Source organism: Aspergillus neoniger, assembly GCF_003184625.1.
Source record: "Aspergillus neoniger CBS 115656 unplaced genomic scaffold BO87scaffold_20, whole genome shotgun sequence".
NCBI classification, from domain to species: Eukaryota; Fungi; Ascomycota; class Eurotiomycetes; order Eurotiales; family Aspergillaceae; genus Aspergillus; species Aspergillus neoniger.
In genome coordinates, this window is record NW_020291148.1 from 44,507 (window position 1) to 57,514 (window position 13,008).

Genomic DNA, 13,008 nt, shown 5'->3' on the forward strand with positions numbered 1-13,008 from the left:
GAACTGGTTGAGGAGAATGATGTCATAGCCCAGGTCTCGCCTCGCCGGCTTACTTAAACCGACCCAGGTCAATTGCTAATACAGAGAGTACTCGTCGGTTAACTAACTGATAAACTAAACTTAACAGCTACACTGGCAGTGATAGTCATACTCTTCTTATAGAACCCGGTAAAAGCCATCCTCCTATTTACCTAAGTAGCTTGTCGAGGGTCCGTATATACTTGACACATCCCTCGCTCACTGTTTTAGGTCTTCCATGGGCTTATTTGTCGCTCATCCTGGCCTTCTCCGCGCTCGTTTTATGTTGGCCCGCAGTACCCTCTATCCATCGCGGATTAGTCGAAATCGCTTAACTCAAATGGCGTCGCAGCTCTCCGACGCAAACGGAGGGCTTTCGTTGACCGAACTCCCTAAGTCCAATGTCTTCACTTCCAAGCTTCCTCCCGACCCAGCTTTTGAGACCCCTGAGGTGTCACATCGAGCTCCCCGTGAGACACTCGGCCCACGGTTAGTAAAAGGTGCTTTATATACCTTCGTCAGACCTGAGCCGGCGGAGGAGAGCGAACTTCTTGGGGTGAGTCCAAAGGCCATGAATGATCTTGGTTTAAAGCCCGGTGAAGAGCTTTCCCCGAAGTTCAAAGCTTTAGTTGCGGGAAATGAATTTTACTGGGATGAAAATGAGGGTGGCATATATCCTTGGGCACAATGTTACGGAGGTGAGAGACGTTGGAGACCTTTAAATTTCTTAGACCGAGATTAATAATCACTAATACCTTCAAGGATGGCAATTGTATGTTTCCTGACAGTAAATATCTTTGTTCCTCGAAATTGACAAATAGCAGCGGCTCGTGGGCTGGGCAACTCGGCGACGGAGTAAGTGCTTGTTTCTAGATACAACTCTTCAATGATGGAGCTTAATAATTGATTTTCCAGCGTGCAATCAGCCTTTTCGAAACTACAAACCCGAAAACCCGTACTCGCTATGAGTTACAACTAAAAGGTGCGGGGCGGACTCCTTATTCCCGCTTCGCCGATGGAAAGGCTGTGCTTCGCTCTAGCATCAGGGAATACATAGTATCAGAAGGTATTGCTTCCGCATGTCCTAATCGTGCAGCTTCAACTAACTGCGAGCAAAGCCCTTTCTGCACTTGGTGTTCCAACCACTCGAGCTTTGTCTATAACCCTATTGCCTCAGTCAAAGGTGTTGCGCGAACGTTTGGAGCCCGGAGCTATAGTTGCTCGATTTGCTGAATCGTGGCTGAGGATCGGAACATTTGACCTCCTACGGGCACGAGGAGACCGTGAGCTGATTAGACAATTGGCGACGTATGTCGCAGAGGATGTGTTCCAGGGCTGGGAGGCTTTGCCCGCTATGCTGCCGTTGGACCAGAGTCAGTCGTCTGATACTGTAGACAACCCTCCCAGACATGTATCTTGGGACCAAGTTGAAGGGCCGCCAGGCTCGGAAGAGAATCGGTTTGCAAGGTTGTACCGTGAAATTGCACGACGAAATGCTAAAACCGTTGCTGCTTGGCAAGCATATGGATTTATGAACGGGGTGTTGAACACTGACAATACTTCAATCTATGGCCTTTCATTAGATTATGGCCCATTCGCGTTCATGGACAACTTCGATCCTCAGTACACGCCTAACCATGATGACCATCTCCTGAGATATTGTTACAAGAACCAACCTAGCATCATCTGGTGGAATCTGGTTAGGCTCGGCGAGTCACTCGGAGAACTCATTGGTGCAGGTGAAGACGTTGACAAGGAAGATTTTGTGAGGGATGGTGTGACAGAGGAAGCCGCGCCTGCCATCATTAAACGTGCGGAGGAGATCATTGACCGAACAGGCAAGGAGTTCAGGATGGTGTTCCTGAACGAATACAAACGCATCATGAGCAACAGGCTAGGCTTGCGCAGTCAAAAAGAAACTGACTTCCAAGTATTGTTTTCGGAACTGCTCGATACATTGGAGGCTTTGGAGTTAGACTTCAATCACTTTTTCCGAAGACTGTCAAACGTATCGCTATCGGATATAGAGACCAAAGAGATGAGAGAGAGGATAGCATCTATCTTCTTTCATAACGAAGGGTTTGGTGGCATCGGATACACCGAGGATTCCGCGAGGCAACGAGTCGGAGATTGGCTTGACAAGTGGAGACAACGAATTATAGAAGACTGGGGCGTTGATCAAGACTTGGAAAGACAAAGGATCATGAAGAGTACAAACCCAAAGGTAAGCCTACCATTACTAGTTTCGCTGCTAGCCCGCCACAACACTAATGGGTGGATATGTTTCTTTAGTTTCTGCCTCGCGGCTGGATCCTCGATGAAGTTATTGAACGTGTTGAACGCCATGGAGATCGAGAGGTACTTGGAAGGGTGATGCATATGGCACTCAATCCCTTCAATGAAGAATGGGGGCAGAATCATGATGAAGAGGAGCGCTTTTGTGGGGATGTCCCTCGCTTCAAGAGAGCCATGATGTGCAGCTGCAGTTCTTGAACGTGCTCCCATAAACCGCGACCGATACAATTAAAGTCCGCGGCGTACGATGTGTTTAGAATAATGGGATTTTTGATGCAAGTAGCTGATGCTACGGATAACTGAAAATGATCACCAAAAAAAAAAAATTGTTTCCACCCTCTTTCTGACTGATAAAGACTACTCCCCTAACGATTCCCTGGAGGTACATGCCGAGCAGGCAAAGGCCTGACTAAGATGGAACCGTGGAATTGAAATTGCTTTCATATGCTAGTTTTGTGGACAAGTTTTCTTCCGCATTACACATCATTTCACATGTTTGCCCACCCGCAAACCCAGGCCACCACTTATCAGTCTTACAAACTGATTCTCCCGCTTTTATTGATTGGAACACCGGACTTCATCCGTTTGATTCCACGATAACTGGATATCATTTTGGATATCATTGTCAGCCGGCGGAGGAAGTCAATCAGAGACAGGCTCGCAAGCCAAGTCGTGCATTAGACCAGAGAAATCGGGGTAAAGAGATTGTAGATCATCACGGCGAGCGCGATAAAGGTCATCCCGATATCCTGGTCTCGCGTATGATAGCGCGACAGAAGACAAACGATGCAGCATGCAGATCAACTATTTAGTTAGGGCAAGCAGCCTGGACGTGACCAGGTTGCTTGCAGTTGTAGCACACCCGCTCACCCTTGGCCTCCGTAGGGCAGTCGCGGGAGACGTGGCCGACCTCACCGCCTAGGAAAACAGTGTTAGCGTGTCTGACTGAACCTGAGAGATTGTGAAGGGTGCAGTAGCCTACAGTTGTAGCACTTCTGGCCGTTGGTGCAGTCGCGAGCCATGTGTCCGAAGCCACCGCAAGAGTAGCAAGTCTGCTGACGGCCGCCAAAACCACCACCGTAGCCGCCGCTCTGAGGGCAGTTCCTAGCAATGTGACCGACACGGCCGCACTTGTAGCACTCCTGGCCACCACCAGCAGCAGCACCACCGAAACCCTCGGCGGGGCTAGCCTGGCACTCACGGGAGATGTGGCCCACACCACCGCAGCGGTAGCAGGACTTCTCCTTGGGTGCTACAGTGCATTCACGGCCTGCATGATAGGCTTGTTAGCATCTCGGCAAGACAAAGGAAGATATATATATATATGATCAAAAGACGGAGAAATGGAGAATTCGCTGGTTGACTTACTGACGTGTCCCTGTCCTGTGATGGTACAAAGGTGTGGTTAGATAGAGTGGCTAAGAATCAACGGAAAGAGGCGCAATGAAAATGGGCCAGTGAACGAAAAGGAATAAGGGAGATTGGTCATTGATGAAGAGACAAGGTCGGGAGACATACCACCACAGTTGTAGCTACCGAATTTAGTCAATAATGTTTACAGTAAGAGGAAAATGGACAGTGCAAGTTAAGCATACCAGGTAGGAGTGCCCTTCTTGGGACAGTCACGGGCCTGTAGAGATTAGAGATTAGAAAGTTGCCAAACCATGATTATAGAGACAATCCCAGAAAATGCTGGCCGAGGATGCTATGAGGAGACGATGGTGACAGGGAAAGGTTTACCTGGTGGGAAGCATCACCGCCTAAAATGAATGAAGATCTTTTGTTAGCTTTTCCGTGCCAATCCAGAAATTCGCTTCACCAGGAATGGTAGCCACCGCGCTAAGACGGCAGGACCATTCGCTATGAGAAAAATGGGACAGATAGATAGGTGATCATGGAAGGTCAAGGGATCCCAGCTGTAAACTGAGGACACCAAGTAAAACTCGGTGGATGATGGGCAATCATGATCAAGAAAAACCGTTTTTTTTCTCCCCCTCGGCTGGAGCTGCGGGAATGGAGGCACACAAGGTGCATGACAGAATCGAAGGGCTCAGGTTTGACAATCGACGGAGCAGAGCGGGGGGGCAGGGACTCACAGTTGAAGCAGCCACGACCTCCAGCTTGGAAACTCATTGTGAATATAGGGCGTAGGTGAACTGGTAAAGAACTTTTGGGGTGAAGAGGTAAGTAAGAGAGAGGATGGTGATGGCCAGGTGAGGGTTTGAGAGGGGGGTGGAAACTGGGCGATCAGAAATTTAGGTAGGGATTTCTTGCTAGCGCCGATAAATAATAACCAGAAGGAAAAATAAATCAGACATGCGGACAGTCGGTGCGGGGGAGCGCTTCCCGTGGTTCCTGCAGGGCTTTAACGCCGGGAGGCCGCAACACACAACACCTGCCCGCTTCCAGACCTGGGTGTGATCCTGGCTTTTCGCGCCATACCCACACCCATGCTGTGCCCTTAAGCCAAGTCCTACTTAGCTTTTCCAGGTAGCGTTTAGCGATCCGCCATTATGCCGTACATGTGGTGGCGATCGCAGCAGTCACGATGAGAAAGGAGAGGAGGTCTTTGGCGGGTCCCTAACCAGACCTTCGTGAGATTGGTACATTACTCTTGCTTTTCCTCTGCGACAACGAGGACGAAAGCAGGCTCATCCTATCCTAGATAATATTCTCATCAGTCGCTGAAATCTATTTCGCACTAGGTGCTGGCAAATTTGATGCCTTTCAATTAGCGAGTGTATGCGCAGCCATATATCACAGGGTAGAAGTGTGGACAGTGTGATGAGACTGTCCCCTAGTAGGCCGCTCGTGTCGAACAGTACATAACATCGAGCCTGACCGCGGGAGAAAGAAAGGTACGAGGAGAGGGAAACTATCCGTTACTTCAGGGCAGGATGGTAGCGCTTTAAACTACGCCGTGACTCTTATGGCTCCCTCCCAAGGTCCTCTCCGGGACCGGACACCTTGGTTGCTTGCAACTTGAGGTTTGTCATGTCGATCTGGAATGGCCTCCACTTACTCTTCGGTTTTTCTCATCCTACTGATTGCTTTTGCCATGAATACCTCTTCTCGAATGGACGTTTGGAAGTTTATTAGCGACATAGTCAGACTTTTGGATAGCAGGTGGTTCATAAAGGCTTTCCTGACCAGGCTTGAACTCTGATCTATGGTATCTATAGATTACAAAATTGTCATTTCACGTGAAGTCATATAATTCGAGCATCTGCGTCCCAACTTCCTTTTCGCGGAGTAGAAGGACTCGCTCATCATCGAAGCCAACACAATTGTGCATCCTCGTTAACCCGTAGGTATTATCGACCGAGCTTGATCGGGTTGCGTTGAACTGACCCTGAGAAGCCTCCGACACTAAGTCAAGGCTATCATGTCGCTGATCTGCCCTATTTCCTGGGCTTACTCGGATGCTATTCCCGTCCCTTAACGCCCTGTGCCCTCCGAGTGAAGAGACCAAAGATTCGAGTTCCCATATTCTGATGTCATCTCCTCTAGAACTCACCGAAACTGCCTTACCACGATCACTAACCTGCACGGCTGAGACGGACGATGTATGGCCCCAGAGACGCTGGCAGCTTGTCACGGAAAGGCTCGTCGAAGTGGAGACCACAAGGTACACAGTCAAGGTATTGTCCGCGTGCGAAGACAAAAGGTAAGGATGAGAATAGGACACCGAGGTTGGTGGTTCATAGTGTGATATTGAAGGTCCGGGTAGCCTTGTATTTAGCTCATTCCCGGAGCCTACCACATCTGTGGTGCGATAGTCCCTTTTTGACCGGCTGCGAGAAGTTGGGAACACAATCCCGTATTGGCAGTCGACTGTGGTAGCAAGCCGAGAACTCAGCTGCTGACCGTCCAAGCCGAATTGCAATTCTTGAATACCTAGTGACCAGCCGCAGCCTATATGGTAAAAACTGTACACTATAGACGCTACTATTTTGGGACCCGCAGCGCGGACAGATAGCGATATTGGCTCCAATATACTGTCCGCCTTGAGAGTAGTCAGTAGTCGTGGAGTTAATGACCAACCGTCTTCGTCTGTGATTGTTTCATACAAAGATAGAACCTTGTGTTGAGAAACTAAAAGCAGGAAAGGGGAGTACGAGGCCATTGCCGTGATGGCTTCACCGGTGCCTTCGACGTAGGCGAAGCGCGTTTCAATCCAGAAATTTGTTGTGTCTAGAGTATAGACGCCGAGACGGCCATCCTCAAAACCAATTGTAACATCTATTAAGCTCTGCTGTGGACCGCTCGTTGCAGCCGCCATTGCTGTGGGAGCGGGTAACGATCGCGACGGCGATTTTGCCAAAGGAGACCTTGCTAAGCATCGTTCAGGCTTTTCGGCGGCCCAAGCTCTTAAGCCGTGATCTGAATCCGCTGTAAACACAATGCCAGCACAAAATGTTACTAGCATCTGTCGACGAAGCGGTTGTGGAAACTCGATCTCTGTGACCCGACAGACTCCCCTCGACCAGTTGTGTCGGAGACGATACTGTCGTTTCCAATTTGTGGCCACTCCTTCCTTTGCCAAGTGACTGTGGTCAAGCCAGGTAGAAACCCTAGGCGAATACTCGATTTCAGAGCGGGATAGTGAACGCCTAGCATTTGGTAACCGACGCGCTCGAGGCCGTACCCATCGAGAATAATACTGTCTTTTCCAGAGCTCCGAATCTCCAGCTAAGACATGGAACCGACGCGAGAGTCTATGTGGGGAGAAGGGATGAGCTGTGAGGCCGGCACTCTAACTGAGGAGGACATACTGTTGGCAGACAAGCAGAGAGGGGAGGGGAAGAAAAGACAATATATGAAGTAGGAGCTCGTCACTTAGTCTGGATATGTGATCGAGATGGCCGTTGGGGGTCATGCGGAGACGCTTTGGCGGGGGAAGATCTTCAACATTGCGCCTCTTTGGCATTTTGTGACTGGGAATGCAATGCTGGGGTAAAGACAGTCACGAAATTCGGAACAACCGACTGCACAAGTCAGTGCTTGCTGGATGAACGCCCTCTTGAGGCGGAGGTACCACTTCCTATTCCGCCCGTCCGCCTAATAATGTCAGGGCGGAGGCTTATCGGAGGGTGGTTGATACGGTATGGATGGCGGACCGATGTCTCGAACGATACGGTACGTGCCGAGGTAATAGAGCGGTCCTCTGCACTTCATACAATCAGGAAACTACTGGTATTACTGCGGGTATCTATCTTTGCGCGTCAAAGTCGCGTGTCATAGCCGACTACGTACATCCGGGAGACCTCTCCTGTATGTAGCATAGGTTTTAATCAATGGAGGCTCTTGAACAGTTCCAAATCTCTGTTACTCAAGCCTTTGGCGATTGTTTCAAAGATGTCCACAAGACCCTTCAACAAGAACTTGCTCTCCGAGACGCGAAGGTGCAGGCGGCCGAGGAGAGGTTTAAAATTGCAGATGAAGCACGGAAAAGAGCGGATGCAGAATTGACAGCCTTAAAGGATGAGGTTACTCTTCTACGGGATGAGCTGCGTCTCGGGGATGTTGGGTCCACTGAAGACCAAGTTACTGCTCAGAAGTTCCTCGAACTGGAAGCAACGTACGCGCCGCATCGTGCTATAGATCGTATATGTGCCAACCGCAGGGACTCCGAGAGCTTCAACTCTACTGAGATAATGGCTGTGAGGGACTTGTATGCCGCGCTTTACACAGAAGCTCAGACGCTTATGAGAGCCTCTGGCGAACTTCGAAGACAAGTCAAACGTCACAAAAAGAAATTAATGCACTGGAGAAAGAGCCTCGACCGCGACAATTTCACATTGGTGCTCGATGGAGAAGCAGTTGATTTTCAGCGGGCTAAGAGAAACAGCTGTGAAGAACATTCACGCTTATTCACTAACTTATCAACATCTATACCAATAAACTCTTCGAAATCGGCCATGCATCCAGTTTTGCGAGGAGCTTCCGCCCCTATTATGCATACTTTAGGACTAGGTGCTTATGATGAATCTTCGAATGCCGACGTGCCAAGGGAGCCAGCTGCAGCTCAGAGTGCAACTGCTCCGGCCGCAACTATCAAACGGAAACGTTCAGCATCACAACCGCCTCATCAAATATGCCCAACACTTCACGATAATGCCCCTAATCATGGTAACAGTGGTTCAAGCCAACCTATCTCTATCAAAGACGAGGGCTTGTCATCTAGCCCTTTGGGGGGGCCATTGTCTAGTTGCGAGGCTATTGAGACCCAGGACCTGGACGAGGTTGGTGTCTTGGTTGAAACGCCAACTAAGAGGAAGAAGTATAAGGAAATTGGCTCCGAGCGAGCGGCTTCACCAGCGATTGAAGCCAGACGCAAAGGCCTGCCCCCAGCAACATCTCAATCATTCTCGAGACGACCCACGGTACTGCAATCGGTCAATGGCAACACAAGCATCCATAGATATGACCAACGGTTAGGCACAGCAGCCGCGAAGGGATCAAAACCGAGACTCAAATACCCCATCTCGGCGATGGCTGAGGATGGCGAAGAGAATGACGTGAACGTCGCTACACCAAACCGATTTAACACGTCGGCAATTGAAGCTAGGTCGCCACATCCAGGCCCAGGAAAGGAAGGCCAATTTGCCGTACAGAGACTGGAAGGACTTCTTGAAGGACCGGTGCCTGTTAAACAACAGCTCCAACCCAAGAATATGAATGAAAAATTCACAAGGGGCCGCACAGGGCAGCGCTCTCCTTCTGTTGGACGAACTTTGTCACAAACATCTAATAATAGCAGGGGAGGACAGACAAATGCTGAACCAGAAATCATGCAGGGGGGTTCGAAGCTTGATATTCAACATGGGTTCACTCAGGCCACCTCGTCTTCGGGAAGCGAAGCACAACGGGTAAAGGAGAATGCCACGCGTATACCATATAGAACTTTGCCGCTGCATTATCTCGAACTCACCCATTTCAGGATTAATCCAAACTATAACCAAGGGGTAAATTTTGCGTTTAGCAGCGTCATCCGCACCACAGACGAGCGCAAGTGTGCAAAGGGTTGTATGCGCCCCAGCTGCTGCGGAGACAAGTTCCATGCCATGGCACGCCTGGGCGGTCTTCCGACGAACGCAACCTCTAATAAGGACAGAGAACAGGAAGAGCGGAAGATTTTGGAGGACTATTTGGGAGAGGAAGCACATATACTAGATAAACTAAGCACGGAGGATCGAAAGAGCCTTCTGCAAGAGGCGAACGCCAGGCTCATTGCCAATCGGTTTGGGAAGCATAGGCATCACCACCAGCGATCGGGATCGCCACCGGGATACTGGCGCACAGATATGCCTGATACACAGGAATTGCAGCGTGATCATGAGGAGGCAAGGGAGATTGAAAGGGAGAAGGTGCGAGACCGATATCGAGAGGCAATGCGTCCCGGTGGCCTCTGGAAGTTTGCAGATGAGTGAACACAGTACACTGGGCTTTTAAGGGCTGCGCTTGGGTTTACAGGAGAGCTTCCACAAAAGCTACCTAGGCAGTAGATAGATGCCAATGTTTTTCTATCGGGGCTTCCAATACAACCCAAGCATTATCGCTTGTTTGTCCAAGTTGCTTTCTAATATGATCACTGTATTATTGTAATATCGCATTTCTTGGCAAGCTCGCGACACGTGCCTTAGCCGCTTCCCTGGTGCCTACCTCGGCCTACCTCTCCCTACCCACCCGGAACTAGCTCACGCCGTAGATAAAGTCGTTCTTCCAGCCCAGCTGACACGACTGGGTACGCTTGGGGGGGCCTCCACTCATATTATTTCAAGGCACTTCTTGATATCAAAGACATCAAGCTCACCCTATATTTTTCATGGTTTTGCCCTGAATATGGAATCATCATGGCGCGCCCAAAACCCGATACCTGCTGCACTGTTGCAACCTTCCAAATGGCTTCCACTGTACGAGGAGTTCGTGACGAAGAATGCTAGCTCTGTGGGCCAAGTGGAGTCCGCGTTGAGGTCTCTAACATACATCATCCCAGGTTAGTGCATGAAGCTTGAGGTACAGGAACTTGGCCGAGGAAATGGAAAGCTGAAGACCATGTGTAGGACGATACCGAGATTCGGAGATAAGCTCAGAGTGCGGTACGTTATTCAAGCGTTCCTAATGTTTCACTCTCAGACGAAGAAGCCGTTCATTTAATACTGACTTTTGCGAAAAAGTGCATTCAGGGGTACAGCTTCTGTCGCTCTACCATGACTCTTTGGTTTCGCGAGTCATTTCTAGGTTACCTTCAACGATCCCGCGGCCTACACCATCACCTCATGCGCGCTACACGAAGTATTGGACCTCCCACTCTTCACTGTATCAGAGGATCGCCATCGCACTACAGATGATTCAGTATACGGAACTGCTGTGGGAGATGGCGGCTCGGCGTCGTGGCGAGAAGGTGCGCTGGCGTGTCATCGTCCTAATCGAAGCCGCTAAGGCCATCTGTCGCCTGTTGCTCCTTCGTCTCACCAACTCTAGACCATTAGTCAGTCCCCCACTTCCTGAACGGGAAGTAGATCCCAGATCGCCAGAAGAGGAGGACAATAGCGACTGGAATGGCATGCAGACACCTGTTAGCGAAAAGTCGTCGGATTTGTGCTGGACTATGCCTCGCACTGGCCTGTCGCTTCCTTCTTTGCCTAATGTGGACGACCTTTCGAACTACTTGATATCTAAAGTTCTTACGGCCGACGATATCAAGCCACCGAAGACGCTGTTGCACCGAGTCACTGGCCAGGGCCAATTCGCTGAGATTCTATACATCCTCCGACCAGTAGTCTATGCGCTTATGCTGCAACGATACTGCAAAGACAGGCGGAGTTGGAAACCCTGGCTTATCGGGTTCGGCATGGAGTATGGCTGTCGACAACTAGCCAAAGCTGATCTTCGCGAAAGAGTTGCAGGCGGCCTTCGGGGATTGACCGGGCTGGAGCGGGAGGAACTGAAGAAGAGAGGTTGGGCGATGGGTTGGTGGTTTATGCGTGGGGCCTTCTATGAAAACATTACCAAGTACGGCACTCCCGCCTTTCCCACACTACCGACAAGGAGATAGAGTATTGTACTGACTTTTACACAGATCCTGGTTGAAAGGCCTGACCGGCAAGATGAGGGGCAAACCTCTGCTTGATTTGGTAGGCAGCGTCATTGACGATTACGAGTATCTTTGGGACAACTACTACTTTGCGACTACAACACTGTGAAGTTCGCTGTGTTCTGCCAGCGTCAGATGTTTCTGCCATTTTTGCCAGCATTTTGCTTTACCTCGGGAGCCTCCTGTGCCTCACACAGCCGTCTTCTCGTACTTAACTTAGATACCCGATGGCTTACCATCCCCAAGCTATCCCCTCTTAATATGTTAAACCGCTATATTCTGTTTTCGCTTCAACTTGCCCATATAAGTGCAAGATGACAACAATTTCATATGCTTCCATAGAACCTAAGAGCAATCACGTTGCAAAAAGAAAGTGGGTATCATTTGGTCATTATTATCGTCACCTCCGCATCTGCGTATGATATAGGATAAACTCATGTTTGGCTAAGAGAGGACCTCAGTGGACCTTGACCCGTACCATTCCAGCAGCTCGTGCTGAGCTTTAGTAGTGTTACTGGTTGAAGATAAGAGGAAGTCCCTGAGCTGCGTATTTTCTTCTTCTTCTCCAGGCCAGTCGACCTTTGGCCTTCCCTTCAATTCGAGCAACTCTTTTGCGGTGCCCCAACTGAATCGGCATTCGTTGCCCCATCCGAAGATCGGATCCATGTTTTTCTTCAACCAATTGGCACACTTTGAATCAGAGGGATAGCCGCTTCCCCAACTCTGTGGCACCACCGCCTCCGATGCATCTTCCGCATGGACGTCTTCATATATAGCCTGATGACAGAGATCCAATGCGACGTCTCTGGTGACTTTGGCAGCAACACTTGCAGCACTCACGCACGGATATAACGAGTCGGCCTTCTTCGCCACGGTGATTCTGAGTGATGGGAATATCTTTTCGAGTTTCTGTTGGTAGGTTGCGGGGTTTCCAATCGTATCGATGTAGACCTCTCGAACATCCATGTTGCGATCCTCAATGATCCCACGGATGAGTTCAATTGTAGCATCCATTGCCTGCGCATTCAGGTTATAAGCTCCCGCTCCAGGCCGCATCATACCGGACGAGATGTCACGCGCTGATAGTAGCTTCACGGCCCATCCGCAGGATTCGTGTAAGGGATTTCCCGGGGTGCATAGTAGCTTCATGAGATTAGCGCGCACGCCGGGCGTAAGAACTTTGCTGTCGTTGAAGCTGTAATCACGAGTCAAGAGGGAATGGTGCAGATCTTGGGGCAAGTAGAAAGCGCTGTAGACCATGGGGCCTAGAACTGGACCGCGTCCGGCCTCGTCTACGCCCAAGACAAGGTGATTTGGTGAAGAGCTCGTAGCAGTTTCAGTGCCTTTGGGGGTTGCAATGACAGAAGGACAAGGTGAATAGTAAGCATAGGACTCCCCGGCGAAGAGCCGAGAGTGATCTATACTTGGAGGGATGAAGAGGCCTGTTGCAGTAACGGGAGACTCCCCGGGGGGAGGGCCAGTGGAGTTGTCTGCTGAATCGCCCATGATTGTGTTGGTTCCAGGCGGGACTTTGCGATCACGATAAGCGAGCGAAAGGTAAAGAAAGGTGTAGTCGGGGAGTGCAACTGAGATGA

At 50.0% G+C, this 13,008-nt stretch overlaps 6 protein-coding genes across 6 annotated transcripts; 3 read left to right on the plus strand and 3 right to left on the minus strand.

Annotated features, from left to right (window-relative positions):
• The first annotated feature begins 106 nt into the window (after positions 1-106).
• BO87DRAFT_83883 (YdiU domain protein) lies at positions 107-2,591 on the plus strand. The gene is made up of 7 exons (XM_025629611.1): positions 107-195; positions 250-716; positions 781-790; positions 843-873; positions 934-1,084; positions 1,137-2,242; positions 2,311-2,591. Exons 2-7 carry the CDS (start codon positions 257-259, stop codon positions 2,509-2,511), a joined length of 1,959 nt encoding a protein of 652 aa, XP_025478673.1. The 5' UTR covers positions 107-195; positions 250-256; the 3' UTR covers positions 2,512-2,591.
• Positions 2,592-3,546: 955 nt separating this feature from the next.
• BO87DRAFT_336460 (putative zinc knuckle domain protein (Byr3)) lies at positions 3,547-4,511 on the minus strand. The gene is made up of 5 exons (XM_025620523.1): positions 4,410-4,511; positions 4,054-4,073; positions 3,909-3,943; positions 3,832-3,845; positions 3,547-3,696 (listed from the first exon to the last, which is right to left on the minus strand). The coding sequence occupies exons 1-5, from the start codon at positions 4,444-4,446 to the stop codon at positions 3,566-3,568; spliced, it is 237 nt and encodes a 78-aa protein (XP_025478674.1). The 5' UTR covers positions 4,447-4,511; the 3' UTR covers positions 3,547-3,565.
• A 949-nt stretch (positions 4,512-5,460) lies between these two features.
• Positions 5,461-7,243, minus strand: BO87DRAFT_360759 (WD domain protein; the record flags this gene model as incomplete). Its single annotated transcript, XM_025621568.1, has 2 exons — positions 5,461-7,031; positions 7,089-7,243. 2 exons carry the CDS (start codon positions 7,241-7,243, stop codon positions 5,513-5,515), a joined length of 1,674 nt encoding a protein of 557 aa, XP_025478675.1. The 3' UTR covers positions 5,461-5,512.
• Positions 7,244-7,572: 329 nt separating this feature from the next.
• On the plus strand, positions 7,573-9,844 carry BO87DRAFT_377363 (SAE2-domain-containing protein). The gene has a single exon (XM_025623530.1). The coding sequence runs from the start codon at positions 7,611-7,613 to the stop codon at positions 9,744-9,746; it is 2,136 nt and encodes a 711-aa protein (XP_025478676.1). The 5' UTR covers positions 7,573-7,610; the 3' UTR covers positions 9,747-9,844.
• A 337-nt stretch (positions 9,845-10,181) lies between these two features.
• On the plus strand, positions 10,182-11,772 carry BO87DRAFT_377365 (peroxisomal membrane protein PEX16). Its single transcript, XM_025623531.1, has 3 exons — positions 10,182-10,415; positions 10,494-11,331; positions 11,399-11,772. The coding sequence occupies exons 2-3, from the start codon at positions 10,664-10,666 to the stop codon at positions 11,520-11,522; spliced, it is 792 nt and encodes a 263-aa protein (XP_025478677.1). The 5' UTR covers positions 10,182-10,415; positions 10,494-10,663; the 3' UTR covers positions 11,523-11,772.
• BO87DRAFT_377366 (ribonuclease H2 catalytic subunit RNH201) lies at positions 11,773-13,002 on the minus strand. The gene has a single exon (XM_025623532.1). It carries the CDS (start codon positions 12,917-12,919, stop codon positions 11,858-11,860), a length of 1,062 nt encoding a protein of 353 aa, XP_025478678.1. The 5' UTR covers positions 12,920-13,002; the 3' UTR covers positions 11,773-11,857.
• Positions 13,003-13,008: the final 6 nt, after the last annotated feature.